The sequence below is a fragment of the Anomaloglossus baeobatrachus genome, chromosome 3, assembly GCF_048569485.1.
Source record: "Anomaloglossus baeobatrachus isolate aAnoBae1 chromosome 3, aAnoBae1.hap1, whole genome shotgun sequence".
NCBI classification, from domain to species: Eukaryota; Metazoa; Chordata; class Amphibia; order Anura; family Aromobatidae; genus Anomaloglossus; species Anomaloglossus baeobatrachus.
Window position 1 is genome coordinate 17,941,775 of NC_134355.1, and position 19,920 is coordinate 17,961,694.

The window sequence follows — 19,920 nt, forward strand, 5'->3', positions numbered from 1 at the left end:
TTCTGAGCCCCGCCATGCGCCCAAACAATTACTTTCCACCACATATGAGGTATCGCCGTACTCAGGAAAAAATGCACTGTAAATTTCATGGTGAATTTTTTCCTGATACACTTGTGAAAAAAAAGCTACCTAGTTGAAGCAACCGTTTTGTGGTAAAAAAAATTTTTTTCTTTTCACGGCTCAACGTTATAAACTTCTGTGAAGCCCCCAGGTGTTCAAAGTGCTCACCAAACATCTAGAAAAAATATTTGAGGGCTCTAGTTTCCAAAATGGGGTCACTTGTGGTGGAGCTCCCTTGTTTAGGCACCTCAGGGGGTCTTCAAACCCGACATGGCGTCCACTAATGAGTGCAGCTAATTTTGCTTTCAAAAATTCAAATGGCGCTCCTTCCCTTTCGACCTCTGCCATGCGCCCAAGCAATTGATTTTTACCACATATGGGGTATCAGTGTACTCAGGAGAAAATGCACAATAAATTGTAGGGTGCACTTTCTTTTTTCTCCCTTCTAAAAATGAAAATTTTATGGCTAAAGTAACATTTTTGTGTTAAAAAGTAAAATTTTCATTTTTTCCTTCCACATTGCTTTGGTTCCTGTGAAGCACCTAAAGGGTTAATAAACTTCTTGGATGTGGTTTTGAGCAGTGTCAGGGGTGCAGTTTTTAGAATGGGGTCACTTTTGGGTATTTTCTGTCACTTAGGCCTCTCAAAGTTACTTCAAATGTGACGTGGTCCCTAAAAAAAATTCTTTTGTAAATTTTGTTGGAAAAATGGGAAATTGCTGATGACCTTTGACCCCTTCTAACTTCCTAACGAAAAAAAATTTTGTTTCGAAAATTGCGCTGATGGAAAGTAGACAAGTGGGAAAGTTTATTTATTAACTATTTTGTGTGACATATCTCTCAGATTTCTGGGCATAAATTTTCAAAGTTTTGAAAAATTGCGAAATTTTCGCAAAATTTCCTAAATTTTCACAAATAAACGCAAAAAATATCGGCCTAAATTTACCACTGACATGAAGTACAATATGAAAAAACAATGTCAGAATCGCCAGGATCCGTTGAAGCGTTCCAGAGTTATAACCTGTCAAAGTGACACTGGTCAGAATTGCAAAAAATGGCCCGGTCATTAGGGTGTTTTAGTGGCCGGGGGCGAAGGGGTTAAAATCACAATGAGACTCTATACATCATGTAAAATTTTCCTCCAGATTTTCTGCTCCGTCCTCTTTGGATCCTAAATTGTCGTGTCCACAAAAATCTCACAGGTAAAGTTATACCTTTGAAACATGATGATCCTTTCCATGAGTGATCCCCCGAGCATGGAGCAGGACAGAGACCACATGGCGGCTCGGATATTAGACCTCACCCTGGAGATAATCTATTGGATCACTGGAGAGGTGAGAGCTTCACATCACATCACTCTGATCTCTAGGAATAAAGCAGGGAAATGACGGGGAAGGTGGAGGATTCTCAGCCTCTGTGTAGTGACCGGCGTCACCCCATACACAGGATCACACAGTAGTGAAGACGTCGTCTGGGGAGTGTGTGACCCCCCGTGTGTCAGGAGGACGGAGCAGGACCCCGAGTGCCATCACCGAGCCTCCACCTCATTCACTGATACATGAGCAGAAGATCCTAGAACTGACCCACAGGATCACTGAGCTGCTGAGCGGAGAGGTGAGCGCTGCCGGGAATGCTGGGACATTATACAATACCGCTGCCGGGGGAGGGGTCTGTTAATGACGGCTCATTGTGTGTGTCAGGTCCCTATGAGGTGTCAGGACGTCACCGTCTATTTCTCCATGGAGGAGTGGGAGTATCTAGAAGGACACAAGGATCTGTACAAGGAGGTCATGATGGAGGATCCCCCGTCCATCACATCCCCGGGTAAGAGGAGAGCGTCCTGGGCTGTAGAGGAGAGGACAGGTCTGAGAGTCGTCTAGATTCCCCATCATCTGCTCATCACATACAGACAATGTATTCATCACTGCCGTTATTTCCTACAGATGGATCCAGTCAGAGAAATCCCCCGGAGAGAAGTCCCCATCCTCTATATTCCCAGGATCGGCCAGAAAAGGAGGAAGATGTCTCCCGGGATCATCAGGTGGATGAGGTGAGATCTCTACAGATCCTCTATAGATTGATGTAATCTCCGGTAGCAGTGGAGACACCAGAGAATCCTAACAATATATACACAGATCAGCCATAAGAATAAAACCTCCTGTCAAATTTTGTGTAATTTCGCATTGTTCCCCCTAGAACAGACTCCACAAGACGTCTGAATGTTTCTTGTTATTTGGCTCCGAGACATCAGCAACAAATTCTGTAAAGTCTGTGTTGTGCGGCCGCCTCTCTATGCACCGCACCTACTAGGACAACAATCACATACTGTAATGCTTGTGCCCATTGTAGGTTTTTTTTTGCTTTATACAGGAGTGATGGGCGATCTGCATTATAAGGGCTTTCTGTATAGACAACAGTAAGTTTTTCAGCAGTTTGTATTATAGTGGATTTCCTTTAGGATAAAACCGGACAGGAGACTTAAGGCTACTTTACACACTGCGATATCGGTCCCGATATCGCTAGTGTGGGTACCCGCCCCCATCTGTTGCGCGACACGGGCAAATCGCTGCCCGTGCCGCACAACAGCCGTCACACATACTTACCTGTCCGGCGACGTTGCTGTGACGGGCGAACCGCCTCCTTTCTAAGGGGGCGGTCCGTGCGGCGTCACAGTGACGTCACTGAAGCGTCACTGAACCGCCGCCCAATAGCAGCGGAGGGGCGGAGATGAGTGGGACGTAACATCCCGCCCACCTCCTTCCTTCCTCATAGCGGCCGGGAGGCAGGTAAGGAGAGGTTCCTCGTTCCTGCGGCGTCACACGCATCGATGTGTGCTGCCGCAGGAACGAGGAACAACTTCGTTACTGCTGCAGTAACGATTTTTAAGAATGGACCCCCATGTCGCCGATTAGCGATTTTGCACGTTTTTGCAACGATGCAAAATCGCTTATCGGTGTCACACGCAACGGCATCGCTAATGCGGCCGGATGTGCGTCACAAAATCCGTGACCCCAACGACTCCGCATTAGCGATGTCGCAGCGTGTAAAGCCCGCTTTAGGAGCTCACTGTTTCACCAGATGTTGTCCTTCAACCATTTATGATGTGTAATAATTACTGAATAATGGGAACACCCAACATTTATATTGGTATAATTTTAAGGTATACGAGGGGCTGCTGATAAGTCTTTGGCTTTGTGATCTTTCTTTGTTTCTATGGTAACGAATATTACATCACATGAAAGCCTTATGTGTCTAATGTATGTTTTCAAAATTTTGTGTTTGTTGCTTATGGCAACAGTGTTCTACGCACGCGGGAAATCAAAATGGCGGAGTCTAATGTGATATTCACAGCAACTGAGAGCAGAGGAGGGATACAATTCTTGTTTCTGCAAGGAAAGTCCACGGAGGATATTCATGGTGATATGTCACAGACATTGGAGGATCAATGCCCTTCATATTCTACAGGTAAGAACTGGGTTCCCAAATGTAAAACGGGGCCACTTCAGCTCCAATGAAGAGGAACGTCCTGGACGACCGAGAGCGGTGGTGGTTCCGGAGATCGTCGATGTTGTGCACAGCCTCATACTGGAGAATCCACGAATTTCAGCTAAAGCAATAGCAGACATCATGGGGATTTCCCATGAACGTGTTTATGTCATTATCCATGACATTTCGACATGAAAAAGCGATCTGCAAAGTGGGTCCCAAATGTCTGACAACAGATCAGAGAAGCAGCAAGTGAAAACTTCCTGGTCTATTTGTCAGCGTTTCCGGACTGATAAGAACTCCCTGGATCGACTGGTCACTATGGATGAGACCTGGATTTATTTATATGACCCTGAAACCAAGGAGCAGTCAAAAAAGTGGAGGCACAGTGGTTCTCCTCATCCAAAGAAGTTCAGGGTGCAAAAACCAGCCACTAAGGTGATGGTGTCTGTATTCTGGGATAAGGAGGGAGTGCTGCTAGTGGACTACCTTCAAAAGGGTTCCACCATCAATGCAAGGTGTTACATTGAACTTTTGGACCAATTGAAGGCAGCTCTGAAGGCCAAAAGGTGCGGAAAGCTGTCCAAAGGAATCTTGTTCCTGCAAGACACTGCCTCTGCTCACACTGCACAAGCGACCACGGCAAAACTGGCAGAGCCGGGCTTCCAGCTGGTTGACCACCCACCTTATTTACCATATCTAGTTCCCTTCAACTATCATCTGTTTCCAAACCTGAAGAAACATCTCAAGGTACCAAATTTCACACCATTTCTGATGCCATGGCTGCTACAGATGCCTAGTTTGAAGCACAACTGAAATCCTTCTTTTTACTAAGCTTACAGAACTTGGAATACTGATTGTAAGAAGTGTATTGTCATCAGTGGAGAGTATGTGAAATAAATGGAAAGCTTCATCATCCTATCTCGTCTCTTTCTGGGTAAAGCCAAACACTTATCAGCAGCCCCTCGTATACGAGACCTGGTGTCTACTTGGAACACACCACAGGATCTGCCGAAAACTCCCCCAAGACTTGATACTTTACAGATGTTGTGCCCCAGTCGCCTGGACATTGCAATTCGTCCTGTATTGAAACCACTCATTGTCATATGTACGGAGCAGTCTCAGAAACTGAGCCTGTTCCATTGAGGGTAGGTGATGTCTGTGATATACAGCCGACACCTGCATCTAACAGCTCTATTTTTTTTAAATCAGATCTTTTTTTATTAAATCATTAGGGATCAAAACAGAGAGTATTTCACTTTTCATATAACTGATAACAATAAACAGATAAACACATATGATTTATAAATCAGGTTCTTTCTCTGCATATATGTAAATATAATAGAGTTCTCAAATCATAATTATATTATATAGCTTGAGCCTACAAACCTCGTGGCTCTACAAATAAACAAAACTTAAATTATGCAATAATGCCTCAGACTAACACCTCCTCCATCAGCCGTGTCGCTCCACATCATATTGCTATACTCTCCCGCCCCTTCCTCTCCGTGCAGTCATCCATGAAACCGTTCCAGTCCTCTCTCACCTCTTCATTCAAAGTCCACTTCGTCACAGAAAAAACTAGTTTTAATTCCCTTCCTCACACATGCCATCACTGCAGGCACAACAGTAACCGGTCCAGCATTGCATCCCGAACCAGTGCACTAGAGGGTGGGCCCGGCAACTCCATCCATGGCCGCCAAATGCTGTAAAACTTTTTCAATGTTTTTCTTTTTAAATAAACTCCCCTTTCCAATCTTATGACGTTATTTAATTTGTTTTTGAGCTCTGGTAATGTTGGTGGTAGAGGGTCTAACCAGTGATATGCAAGTAGCTTTCTTGCTTGGTACAAGATACGTGCTATTCCCAGGGCTGTTGGAGAATCCGGATCCACTTCTCCTTCCCACAGACTCAACAGGCACAGGCGGGGCGACGGTTGTATTGTGATATGATATATTTTATCTATAAGTCCCAGGGTTTGGTTCCAGAAATCACCAATGTGTCCACACTCCCACATAACATGCATCAAATGGGCATCATCCTGTCCACACCTAACACACTGTGTGTTTGGTCTGAGTCCCATCTTAAATAGTAGACTGGGAGTTTTATATACCCTGTGGATGAGATATATTTGAGACAGCTTTTGGCACTCCGATACCGCCAGTTTAGGAACTTGTTCCAATATATCAGACCACTGGCCTTCCGTCAGGGGACCGACGTCTCGTTCCCATTTGCTTTTAACAATCAATGGATGTGTTTCCAGATGGGCAGGTAGTAATTTTTTATATAATTCCGAAATAAGACCCTTAGAGGACTCAGATGTAAGCAGCCTATGTAATGTTTGATTATGTGTCACTGTTACCGGGTTTGTCCTCCCCTGTCTTTCCAGTGCGTGCCTCAGCTGTAAATACTGATAAAAGAAGACATGCGGGAGGTGAAACTCCGTTCTCAGTTGTTCAAAGCTTTTAAGAGTATTATTTTGTAGTACTTGTGACACTAAATGGATCCCTTTATCCTCCCATCCTCTGAACCCTACTAATTTTTTAATTTCTGGCAAGTCGGGGTTCTGCCACAGTGGCCAGAGCTCTGTAGGTCCGCTTATCCCCAAAAGAGACTTGCCCCTGTCCCACACCCGGAATATCATAGCCAGTGTGGGATATCGTGCCCCATTTATCTGTCTTTGTCCCACATCCAACCGGCAACCTGGGTACTTCCATACTGATCCCTCTCTCACTATATCACCACTGGTATCATACCCTCCTTCTTTGCCCCAACCCCTCAGATGTTGCATCTGGGAGGCTATATAGTATATATATGGGTTTGGTACCGCCAATCCTCCCTCCTCCTTTCCCCGCTGTAGCACTTCCAGTCGAATCCGAGCTTGCTTTTTCTTCCAAATAAGTTCCCGAAATATTGTATTCATTTTTACAAGAAATTCCCTACATATCCACACTGTAGAATTATGTATAAGGTATAGTAATTGTGGCATCATTACCATTTTAATTAAATTGGATCTGCCGATATTTGATAGCGGCAAACGGCACCAGGTATGCACTTTTGCTCTGAATCGCTGTAACAGGGGTTCCAGCTTTAGGGCCTGGAAATCCTTCGGGATTGGGCTGACAATTACTCCCAGATATTTAAACTCCCAGACCACAGGAACTGGAATCTGTAAGTCCGAAAAGTCCCCCGGAAGGGGGTCCAACGGCATTAAAGCCAACTTGGACCAGTTGATTCGTAGACCAGACCTCTGTCCAAATTCCCGAATGATATTCATTGCCGGCAAAATCGAGGAACGTACCCTGTCTAAATATAAGAGTAGATCGTCTGCGTATAATGATATCTTTTGTTCCACGGCTCCACACCGAAATCCCTCTACCTCCCTGGATTTCCGTATTGCCACTGCCAACGGCTCCACTGCAGTCGCGAATAGCAAGGGTGAAAGCGGGCACCCCTGTCTAGTACCTCTTCCAAGAGGAAAAGACTCGGATACCCTGCCATTAACCCTAACCTTCGCCACCGGTGAGTCATATAGCAGTTTTACCCAATTTATGAATCTATGTCCAAAGCCCATTTTCCGAAGTACAGTCCACATATATTCCCATTCAAGGCTATCGAGCGGCGTCTAAAGACAAAATTGCCCTTTCCCCGGTACCTCAGAACTATGTTGAATTCCCAAATATAATTTCCTGAGATTCATAGATGTGGCTCTGCATGGAATGAAGCCTGTCTGATGACTCTGCACTATAGATGAGATGACTCGGGACATCCTATTGGCGAGCACCTTGGCCAGCAATTTAATGTCTGTTTGTAGGAGAGAAATTGGGCGATACGAATCCGGGATCTCTGGATCTTTTCCAGGTTTTAATATTAAGACTATTAAGGCTTCCCTCATAGAGGGCGGGAGGACCCTCTGCCTTTCAGCCTCTTCAAATACCTTAAGTAGTTTGGGTAGCAGTAAGGGTGCATACGCTTTATAAAACTCTCCAGGCAGGCCATCCGTTCCCGGAGCTTTTTCATTTTGTGTCTGGCCAAGCGCTTCCTCCAGTTCTTCCAATGAGATGTCCCGGTCCAGCAATTCCCTGTTTACATCACTCAGTGTAGGAAGGGAGAGAGCATCCAAATACCGCTCAATCTCAGTCTCCGTGAGGTCACAGTCTGATGTGTATAGCCGCATATAATACCTCTTTATTTCTCTTATTATATCCTCGCTTGCTGTTACAAAGTCACCTGATTCCGTCTTTAACCTATTTATATAAGAACATCCTTCCTCTGCTCTAATGACTGTGGCCAGTAGGTGCCCCACGCCCTCCCCCGCCATAAAATAATTTTGTTTAAGGAAATAGCGTTTATTTTCTGCCACCGACATGAGATTTTCTTTGAGTGACATCTGTGCCTTCTCTAGAGTGTTTTTAGTTTCTACTGTCGGGTTGAGCACCACCGCAGCCTCCGCATCAGATACCTCCTGAATCAGACTCTGGGTGTAACATTTGGTTTGATTTTTGCGTATGCATATTTCTCTAATATATATGCCCCTTACCACAGCTTTCATAGAGTCCCAAACTATGTGTGGCGGTGCAGAGCACTCATTAAGATGAAAGTATTCCAGAATGTTATCATATAGAGATCCCCCAATAAGCTGGATCCAGAAGGGATTAAGACTCCAGATAGGCCTGGGCAGAGTGAGGGGGTTTCCCCATGCAAGCGTAACATGTAATGGTGAATGATCAGATACACTTCTAGGTAGGTAGGCCACCTTTTGTGTATATGAGGCCATAAGTGCGTTTCCAATAGCCAGGTCTATCCGTGACATGGTGTGGTGGGAGCTAGAGTAACAGGAGAATTGTTTGGTTGCGGGGTGTTGGGCGCGCCAAAGATCTACAAAACCCAGCTCTGTTAGCATTCTAGCAAATGAAGTCGGGGCGGCGTTCTCCGATATGTTTCCAGAGTGTAATTTATCTAGATAGGATGTAAGTAATTATTAAAATCCCCTATCAAAAGCGTCGGCACAGATGGAAGGGAATCTAAAATAGACAATATCCTTTTTACCGGTTCGACTGAATATGGTGGAGGGATATATATCGCAACCAGAATAAATTGTATACCATACAGCGTGCAAAGCAAACATACAAATCTGCCCCCCGGGTCAATCACTGATTTGGTACATGAGAACGGGATGGATTTGTGCACCAACACACTCACACCCCGTGCATGGGTCGAGTATGTGGAATGATATTCATGCGCGATCCATCCCTTCCTCAGCCAATGAACATTATCCCTGACCATGTGGGTCTCGGAGAGACATAAAATAGCCGGTAAAAGTTTCTGTAGGTGAGTAAATATAGCACATCTATTGTTCGCATCTCCGAGCCCTCTAACATTCCACGCTACAATATTTAAAGATGTCGCCATAAGCCTAGACTAAGATATGATCCAGACGGATACTTCATACCTGGAGGAGAGAGGCGTTCTCCACCGATTCTCAAAAACATTAGGTTGAGCGACACGACTGAGGCACACCACACTTCCCAAACAGATTGCATTATACAACAATAAACAAGAAAAACAAGGAGAGAGATAGGGCTCCGCACACCAGTGCGCAGTGCCCCTGCCCTCAAAATCAAGTGTATCTTACACATTTCTCCCAAATAGAGAATCGGGGCTAAAAATACGCCCCAAGTCCATGCAGGGAGGGGGTCCACAACTCGCTAGTGCAGCGTGTGTCCACAATGAACCGGCCGTCTCCCAACCTGGATCCTAGATGAATTTAACTGTAATGAGCTCACCAGCATAGCGTCCCAAACAAAAACAACGCCTGGCGGCAGAAAGGGAAATCTCAGGTATTCTTCCTCCTCAGGGACCTCTCATTGATATCCAGCCAAGACAATGCCGCCCCAGCCGTATCAAACAAATGAGTCTCTCCATTCGCAGCAATCCGCAGCTTAGCAGGGTACATCATGGAATATGGCACTTGTAGGTTGCGCAATCGTTTTTTGATCTCAATAAATTGCTCTCTTTTACGTTGCACTTCCATGGAGAAATCAGGAAATATTGATATCATCCTCCCATCAATTGCAAGTTCTTTGATATCTCTGGCTCTGCGCAGGATAGTGTCCCTATCTTTATAGTGCAGTAGTTTAATCAGAATAGGACGTGGGGGTGCTCCCGGCTGTGGGGCACGCGCAGGGACCCTGTGCGCTCTTTCAATGGTGAAAAAAGAGGATAGTATGTCTTTTCCCATGGTGTCTTTAAGCCATTTTTCAAAGAAATTCAGTGGGTCATTGCACTCCATCCTCTCTGGGACCCCCACCAGTCTCAAATTACTTCTGCGGGAGCGGTTCTCTAAATCATCCACCTTGTTTAGCAGTGTGGAGATATTTTGCGTGGCCTTTCCCAGCTCTCGTGACATTGGTGGTAATTTATCCTCTGTTGTACTCACTCTTTCCTCCAGCTCCCCCATTCTGACAGTCATCCCTTGCAGCTCACGTTTAATACAGGCCATATCTGAGGTGACAGTTCCCATCTGGCTGCTTAGAGTGGCCAATGTGGTATTGCAAGAGTTAATTGCTGCCAGAATGTCTCTCAGTATGGCCTCAGTGAAAACAGGTGTTGTTTGCTCCATACCTCCCCCTCCTCCCTCTGCCAGCGCAGGCCTCTGTGTCTGCATATCTTGTGCTGCTGAACATGCAGGGCCCAGGGTACTCACAGTCTCACCGTCGGGTATGTTTTCTCCCTGCTCCAGGGCCCGTTCAGCGCTGCCATCGGGTGCCTCGTTGTAGGTAGGCTCTGTGCCAGGGGCCACTCTGGCAAACCGCTCCAACCTGCTTGCTACTCCCACTGCTCCAGCTCGGGATGGTGTGGATGCCGGCGGCGCCATATTGGATTCTTCAGAGGCGCGCTCCTGCGCGTCTATGTCCCTTTTATTGCTGCTGCGGGTCGGCATATCCTGGCTGTGCTCGCTTCCCCGGGTGTTATAAGTAGTGTTGCAGCCCTCCAGGGTCGGTAGTGCATGTCAGCAAGTCCGGTGTGCAGGATATTTCAGGATCCAGGCAGGAGCTTACCCACGCTGCTTCCTCTCTACATGAGGTCCAAGCCACGCCCCCTCTAACAGCTCTATTTACCATTTATATGCTGCTGTCATTCACTGATTATCCCAGGACTCACCGTCCCCACCCTTCCTCCCGGTGTCTAAGGCTATGTCCGCATGTTGCTTTTTACCTGCTTTTTACCTGCTTTTTTGCTGCTTTTTCAACTGCAGCGTTTAATGCCAAAATGGTTGTGTTCTGCTTTTCAAGCAAAGTCTATGTTAATTTGGGTTTCTTGTCCGCACTATGCAGTTCAAACTGCAGCCTTTTTGTTGCAGAACTTTGGTCAAAAACTCAGCTTTGCAGTGCAAAACCCAAATGGCAAAAACAACTGACATGTCAATTGTTTTTGCCATTTGGGTTTTGCACTGCAAAGCTGAGTTTTTGACCAAAGTTCTGCAACAAAAAGGCTGCAGTTTGAACTGCATAGTGCGGACAAGAAACCCAAATTAACATAGACTTTGCTTGAAAAGCAGAACACAACCATTTTGGCATTAAACGCTGCAGTTGAAAAAGCAGCAAAAAAGCAGGTAAAAAGCAGGTAAAAAGCAACGTGCGGACATAGCCTTAGGCCTTATTCACACATCAGTAGTTTTGATCCGTATTTCATCAGTATTTCTAGGCCAAAACCAAGAGTATCTTCAAAACATTATAATTTTTCTCTGTCAGTTACACTCCTGGTTTTGGCATATGAGGCCTCAATTGCAGGATGAAGTCTCTGAGGAAGACTCAAAAATAGTATTTAATCCCTTCATGACTTAGGACGTATATATACATTCTAGGTCGCCTCCCCCGGTTACCATGGGTTCTCCGCCCGAGCCTTCCCCGCATATGTCTGCTGATCAGATCATCAGACACGTTCGGCTAACAGGCACAGGTGGATCGCCATCCACTCGCACCTTTTAACCCATTAGAACGCGCAATCAAACTCTGACAGCGCAATCTAATGCGCTCTGGCTGGGATTTTGCACCGTTTCCCGCCACCATCGGCGACCTCATGACGCGATCACCGTGTCAATGTGTTGGCATGGCAGCATGTGGTCAGAAGATGAACCCTGTCACTGCCATGACGTTCTTGCTGTGAATGCCGGCAGAGCACAGCACTCACAGGAGAGCAGCATTTCTTCTGATCAGAGCCTGCAGTCATAAAGTCTCCCAGGGTGACTAGTAAAAGCAGTAAAAAAACTAACAAAAAACAAAAACCTAAATGTTAAACTCACCCCCCTTTTGCCCCATTGAGAATAAAATAATAATAATAATAATAAACAACACATATTTGGCATCACCACATTCATAAATGCCTGATCTATTAACATATAAAATCAATTAAACAGATCAGAAAATGTCGTATCAAGAAAAAAAATCCAAAATTACGTTTATTTGTTGCCACAACATTGCATTAAAATGCAATAACAGGCGATTAAAACATCGCATCCACACAAACATGGGTTAATTAAGAAAACCAGGTAAAGACAGAAAAATAAGCTGTCACTGAGCCCTATATTCTGAAAAATGAGAATGCTAGAGGTCTTGGAAAATGGAGACAAAAGCATCATTTTTTTTTTTACAAAATTCTGAATTTATTTTCACCGCTGAGATTAAAGTAAAACTCTACATGTTTGGTGTCTATGAACTCGTACGGACCGGGGGAATCATAATGTTAAGTCAGTTTTACCATAGAATGAACACAGTAAATTAAACCCCCAAAAAACAATTGTGCAATTGCATTTTTTTGCAATTTCACCACACAATTTTTTTGCTGCTTTTTCCACGTGTTCGCTCATCTCTACTAATAAGAATGTCGGCTCACCAAGCAAAAAAAAAAAAAACAGGCCCCCATACTGCTCCATAGATGGAAGAATATAAAAAAGTTATGGTCTCTGAAAATGGCAACACAATTTTTTTGCAAAGTTCAGATTTTTTTTTTATTTGTAAACTATTAAATAAATTAAAACAATAAATGTTTGACATTTTCGTAATTCTACTGACCTGAAGCATCATGTGCCAGCTCATTTTCCTCGCAGAATAATCAACTTAAAAAAAAACCCCAAAAACAATGGTGGATTTATGGGGGGTTTTCTTCACACTTGGAATTTTTTTTCTCGTTTTGAAGAATATTATATGGTAAAGTGAATGATGCCATTAATGTCTGACTATACTCTGGATATAAAATAAACTAGGGATCCATATTATGTTATTATTTTTCAGGTCCTTAATGTTGGATCCGTACATGAAAATTCTCGTGAAATGACGAGAGAACTTGAAAACCCAACCTCATTGTCAGTGACCGGTAAGTGACGCTCATAAATCTTGTTTCACTCACATAAATGCCTTATTGTTGTTCTGTCCCCACTTAGAGGCGATTGAAGGCAGGTAGTTGGGTAGAGGTGTGAGGAGTCTTACCTTCGTTTCCACTAGGTGAGGCAGACATGACCAGAGCGCTCCAGGGTGGATGGATTCAAATGTACACACGCTGAGGTGAAGCAACAGTGGTTTATTTTTTCCTCCATGAACAAAAACGTGCAGCAGTAGTGATCAAGTGGCTGTAACCGTGGTAGTCTTGTGATGATTGTCCTAGAGCTGCTACTGGTCAAAAACCTTTTCTTTTTGAAGCCCAAAGGACAGAGATGTGCTCCTCACAATGCACTGACTAAAAGTGAAACTACCCTGGAGGCAGGATGTGAGGTCATCTATAGGGCTGAAAACACTCCCACAGGCTGGACTAACAAGAACCAGGGGAACAGAATGGTCTGACCAGTAGATGGCAGCAAAGGACAAGCATGAACGTATATACATTGAATAACATTAATTAAATAACAGTGGATATGATCATTAAAGATTTTAAAGAAAACAGGTAGGAACAGCACAATCATGATCATTATTATTTCTCTTTTTCAGGAATATTAAAGTGACAAAGGGCCCTATAGAATGGGTGTGGTGCTGTACATAAATCAGGCGTGGTCCGCTGCCATTTCTATGTCACGTGTTATTTTCCTCTATGTTAATTTTACTTTGTTTTCTTCTTGCTATTGTCTCAGACTCTGTAAAGCTTTATTAGTTTTTTTTTACAAAAATGTTGGTTTCTGTTTTCCAGGTGAAAACTGGACGAGCAGCCCCAGTGAACATCACAATGTATCTCTCTGTTTTGAAGTAGAAGATAACAATATCATACTGACCAGATTAATAACAGATGATGAACCTGCCGTCCTTCAGTGCATTGATTTATCCTCTGATATCGCTGATCACTGGATACCATCATCGGATCAATCAACGATCCAGTTCCAAACTGAAAATAGAGGGAAAAATGTTAAAAATAAATACAATCTTGCTTTGCTTCAGGAAATTGTGACAGATGAACAGACATTTTCATGTTCAGAATGTGGTAAATGTTTCAAGAGTGAAACTCAACTTAAGAGACATAAAGAAACTCACACTGGGAAGAAGCCGTACTCTTGTCCTGAATGTGGGAATCGTTTTGATACAAAAACACTTCTTCAAACCCATCTAAGAATACACACAGAGGAGAAGCAGATTCCATGTCCGGAATGTGGGAAATGTTTCAAGAGTGAAATTCAACTTATAAGACATAAAGAAATTCACACAGAGGAGAAGCCGTACTCTTGTCTGGAATGTGGGAATAGTTTCAAGAGTGAATATCTTCTTAAAAGACACACAACAGAAACTCACACAGAGAAGAAGCCGTACTCTTGTCCGGAATGTGACAAATTTTTTAAACGAAAACCACATCTTACAGCTCATCTAAAAATCCACACAGGGGAGAAGGCATTTTTATGTCCGGAATGTGGGAAGAGATGTAGTAATAAATCACAGTTTTTGTTACATCTAAGATGTCACACAGGGGAGAAACCATTTTTATGCACGGACTGTGGGACATGTTTTGCCCACAACTCAAATCTCAATAGACATAAAAAAAGTCACAAAAAGGAGAAACTATTTTAATGTTCCAAAAGTTGTTTGACATGTTTACGAGATGGGACTTGCCGGCTGCATATGCCTTCTCACATACGACATAAACCTTACACGTCACATGTTTTAACAGAAAGGAACAGTCAGGATTCCGCAAAGTCCAAATTTCTAGAGTAAGATATTCAAGCCATAGTAGGAGACTCTTTTCTACTTTTGTGCTTGAACACTATGGACAGCTACAGGTTTTGAAAGGTTAAACAACTCCCATTAAATGTACATTACCTCCATTCTACCTAAACGAGTTGTAAATGAACTGCAGACTACTTAAATTAATAATTATTAAGCCTAAAATCTAGTGAGAAAATATAATAAATACAGATTTGTAAAAATAGACTCCAAAGAACTCCATAGAATCCAAGGTGTCACGCTGACACACAGTCCTGTGGTGTCCGGCTGTAGAAGGTTGCAGCGTTTGGCTATACAAACTGCTCCCTGATATTCTCTTCTTCTCTGCTTGGGATTAATCCCTTTCCCTTTAGGACCTTGCGGATTTCCTCACCTTTCAGCTGTGAATCATCAGCACTTCCCTTTTGTGTTCTTAAATATTCTCATTCCCCCTTGGTCTTTTCTGGTGATAGAGTTAAAAACCTATACAGACCCTGGATACAAGCAGTTGGCTTGTATGCATCTGAAGAAACATTGTTGTTTGTTGCTGTATCTCTCTATTAATCATACTGGAGATAAGTTGTTCATATGCTTTCCCCTGTGTGTGCTGTCTGTGTCTTCTTTAGGACTTAGTGGGGTTTTCTAAGCTCTCATCCCATCCGTTCCCTTCCTAGGCCCCAGTTCTAGGTGTTCTGGCAGCCTCACTCTGTGCTTTGGAAGAACGAGTTGACAGACAGCTAAACTCTTTCCCATCGATGCATTGATTCGGACGCTGGAGGTCCTTTACAACTTTTATTAATGAAATCAGTGTAAAACTTTTACTGTCGCTGCATGCGGCTTCTTCTAAAGCCTGTACTTCAGCTTCTGCGTCTACAGCAAGTTTTGCAAGGTCGGCTTCTAGACGTGCTTTTTCCGTCTTTAATTTCAACTCTTGTTCAGCAAAGGCAGCTCTCACTTTGGCGGCTTCCGCCTTCGCCCTGGCGGTGGCAATTCCAGTGCTGCTCACATACTTCCTTGAAACTGACGAGCTAACATGGGAGCGTGTTACATAAACTTCGGATCCTCTATCTGACATAGTGTCTGTATGTGGCTTGACTGCTCTCTGATAGAAGTCGGCGTCTATGCTTCAACCCCGTTTATAGTAGTCGTTTTACTGTTCTGGCACCCTCACTCTGTGCTTTGGAAGAACGAGTTGACAGACAGCTAAACTCTTTCCCATCGATGCATTGACTCGGACGCTGGGGGTCCTTTACAACTTTTATTAATGAGATCCGTGTAAAACTACAAGAAATAAATGAAAATACTAAGTACAACATACAACATATCTGAGTTACATAGCATTCCATTTGATATAAGACATGTGGTGTAATGCACTACATTGCTAATACACAATATCTATAATGACAGGATTAACCCCTTCACGACCATGGACGGATCTTTCCGTAATGGATCGTGTCCCGGTAAGCCCCGCCCCCTGCCGCGGGCAGGCGGCGTGGATCGGCACACATATCAGCTGTTTTCAACAGCTGACGTGTGCCTACATGTTCCGAGTGGAATCGCATTCCACTCAGAACATTAACCCCTTAGATCTCGCTGCCAAAGTCTGGCAGCGAGATCTATATGCGCGCGGCCATGTTTTTTACTTACCGCCGCCCCCTCCGGACGTCACGTGAGTGATCACGTGACGTTCGGTGGTTGCCATCGTAGCACAGGGTCATGTGATGACGCCTGCTGCTACGAAGTTTCACTTTCATTCTTCCTCGGCACGGAGCAGAGGAAAAAAGAAAGTGACTATTTCTGCTGTTTACAGCGGTATAGCTGTGATCAGCAGATAGCGATCAGCAATCGGATTGCTGATCGCTATAGCCCCCTAGGGGGACTAGTAAAATAAAATAAGTACAAAAAAAGTTTTAAAAAATTAAATAAAAAACAAAAAACCTAAAAGTTCAAATCACCCCCCTTTCCCCCCATTGAAAATTAAAGGGTTAAAAAATAAATAAATATACACATATTTGGTATCGCCACGTTCAGAAATGCCCGATCTATCAAAATATAAAATCAATTAATCTGAACGTAAACGGCGTAGTGGCAAAAAAATTCCAAACGCCAAAATTACGTTTTTTGGTCGCCGCAAGTTTTACGCAAAATGCAATAACAGGCAATCAAAACGTAGCATCTGCGCAAAAATGCTACCATTAGAAACATCAGCTCGAGACGCAAAAAATAAGCTGTCACTGAGCCATAGATCCCAAAAAATAAGACCGCTACGTGTTTCGGAAAATGGCGCAAAACGTGCACCACTTTTATTGGACAAACTTGTGAATTTTTTTTAACCCCTTAGATACAAGTAAACCTATACATGTTTGGTGTCTACAAACTCGCACCGACCTCAGGCATCATACCTACACATCAGTTTTACCATATACTGAACACCGTGAATAAAACATCCCAAAAACTATTGTGCCATCACACTTTTTTTTGCAATTTTTCCACACTTGGAATTTTTTTGCTGCTTTCCAGTACACCATATGGTAAAACTTATGGTTTCATTTAAAAGTACAACTTGTCCCGCAAAAAACAAGCCCTCATATGGCAAGATTGACGGAAAAATAAAAAAAGTTACGGCTCTCGGAAGAAGGGGAGCAAAAAGCAAAAACGCAAAAACGGAAAGTGCCCCGGGTCTGAAGGGGTTAACATGCAGAAAGGAGCAGCTACATTCTACAATTTGATGAGCCCTAGCCAGGGGATCATAACTCACTGACCTGCGCTATGTAGAGGCAAACAAAAAGAGCAGAGATCTGGAGAGATGATCAGCATGGAGAATGTCTGTGTCCATGTAACTAAAATGGCTGCTGAAGAAGAAGGGGCAGAGCCCATGCAAGGTCTGATGGGTCACTACATAAGCCTTGGTGGGACAATTTTCAATGCACATTAACCAATGAAACATTAGATAAAAGAGCTGCTTTAAGAAAACATTGTCACCAGATGGCGCTGTTGGATAAGTTATCACTGGACAGTATTAATGTCAATTACACTAAACTTTATCTTATTACATGGCATATGCATTTCTATGAAGGCATGGCACTAGGGTTGTCAGGGTCAGGTATTCTGCTCGGCGCATAAGTGCGAAACCTGTCTAAGGTGGTAAGGGAGCCAGGGGCCAGCCGAAGGTTTGGTCAGGGCTCACCATCTCCTCCTTCTCTAGACACACGGTTTCCCTTCCCTGTCGCTGTACGCATGGTACTTCCCCATGCCAGGCCTGACACAAGGTTATCTCAACAAGACAATATATATACTGCTCCCTAAAAGACATGACCGTAAAAAAAAACCTGCTCACAATGCATAATGAACCCTCATAGAGTAAAGAAATCCAATACTATCCACATATTCAATAGATAGTATTTTTAATATCTATGTGTGGTCCCCTTCGGCCGAGGTGCAGTATTAATCTCACCGGTAACCAGTGCTTTTTTTGTGGTGGTACGCACCGGTACGGCGTACCGGAAAATCTGAAGAGCGCTGAGGATAAGCACCTCTGTCTCTGTCCACATGGCTAATTTATAAATTTGCTATATCATCTGCCATTGGCTGGAGCAGGGTGACCTCTGTGTCCCCCCCCCTCCGATCTGATTGGAGCTAGCATCCATGTGACGCTATCCCTCCAATGAGATGTGGAGGGGCGGTGGGTGCCCGCCCTCTTCAAGATGTTCATGGACGCACAATATCGAGGTCACGGCCGGTCACCCCGATCTGCCGCCATCCGTAAGGTATTTGCTCCCCTCTTCTGTTTTCCACTCCCCCCGACCTCCGTTGACCCCCGTCGTCCGATTCAACCCCCCCCACCGACCTCCGCTCCCTCCCACCTGCCCTGTAATCACTGTGCTGCTCCTGCCGCCAGCGATCGGGTCCCCCAGTGCTCACCACCGGCCCCCAGTGCTCGCCCCCCCCCGGCCCCCAGTGCTCGCCAACGACCCTCCCCCCCTGCTACCACCGGTGCCATGTCCGCTCCCAGCTGCTAAGCGGGAACACTAGAAAAAAAAAATCTCACACTTACCAGTGTGCAGCCTCCCGGGACACGTGTGATCGGCTTCAGGACCTGCCGGTAATCAGCTGGTGCAGTCACGCTACGGCATCAGCTGAGAGTCTGAGTCCAGCGGTGGGGACAGCTTTTTACCGCCCAGCTGGTTTAAGCGATCAGGTGATGCTCTGAGGTGACTGCAGCAGCTGATTACCGGCGGCTCCTGGAGCGATCAGTCGTGTCCCGGGATTTTGCAGACAGGTGAGTAGTTTTTTTTTTTTGCACTGATGCATCAACTGATTGTATAACCGGCTTTTATAGAATCAGCTGATGTGTGATGTGATTCACATCCTTGAACCTGACACATCATCTGATTGCTTTGCCTTCCAGCAAACTGATCAGATGATATTGGATCCGGATTGGACGGCGCAGGACCCTTGACCCAGGATTACTGCAGAGGGGCATTCTTTATTTCAATAAAGATGGAGTCACTAATTGTGTTGTTTTATTTCTAATAAAAAATATTTTCTTTGTCTTGTGTTTTTTTTTTTTTTATCTTTACAAGAAATTCATGGTGGCCATGTCTAATATTGGCGTGACACCATGAATTTCGGGCTTAGGGCCAGTTGATAATACACAGCTGGCCCTAACCCCTTATTACCCAGCAAGCCACCCAGCTCCAGGGCTGCTGGAAGAGTTGGATACAGCGCCAGATGATGGCGCTTCTATGAAAGCGCCATTTTCTGGGGAGGCTGCGGATTGCAATTTGCAGCAGGGGTGCCCAGAAAGCTTGGGCACTCTGCGCTACGGATTCCAATCCCCATCTGCCTAGTTGTACCTGGCTGGACACAAAAATTGTGCTAAGCCCACGTCATTTTTTTTTTCTTAAATTATTTCATGAAATTCATGAAATAATTAAAAAAAGGGCTTCCCTATATTTTTGGTTCTCAGCCGGGTACAAATAGGCAGCTGGGGGTTGGGGGCAGCCCATACCTGCCTGCTGAACCTGGCTAGCATTCAAAAATATGGCGAAGCCCACGTCATTTTGGTTTTTTTTTTACATTTTACGTTTTTGGGCAAAAAACTCCTGCATACAGTCTTGGCTAAAGGATGCTGAGCCTTGTAGTTCGGCAGCTGCTGTCTGCTCTCCTGCATACACTAGTGGATGGACACAAGAAAA

General features: G+C 44.4%; 1 protein-coding gene across 2 annotated transcripts in view; it reads left to right on the top strand.

Annotated features, from left to right (window-relative positions):
* LOC142295908 (uncharacterized) overlaps positions 1 to 16,219 on the top strand; it is a 28,741-nt gene extending 12,522 nt beyond the window's left edge. For both annotated transcript variants that reach the window (XM_075339022.1, XM_075339023.1), the window contains exons 2-7: positions 1,262 to 1,393; positions 1,506 to 1,673; positions 1,760 to 1,883; positions 2,003 to 2,109; positions 12,839 to 12,920; positions 13,725 to 16,219. In XM_075339022.1, the coding sequence (XP_075195137.1) occupies positions 1,283 to 1,393; positions 1,506 to 1,673; positions 1,760 to 1,883; positions 2,003 to 2,109; positions 12,839 to 12,920; positions 13,725 to 14,590 (1,458 nt within the window). In that variant the 5' untranslated portion in view covers positions 1,262 to 1,282 and the 3' untranslated portion in view covers positions 14,591 to 16,219. The remainder of the gene's footprint in view (positions 1 to 1,261; positions 1,394 to 1,505; positions 1,674 to 1,759; positions 1,884 to 2,002; positions 2,110 to 12,838; positions 12,921 to 13,724) is intronic.
* Positions 16,220 to 19,920: the final 3,701 nt, after the last annotated feature.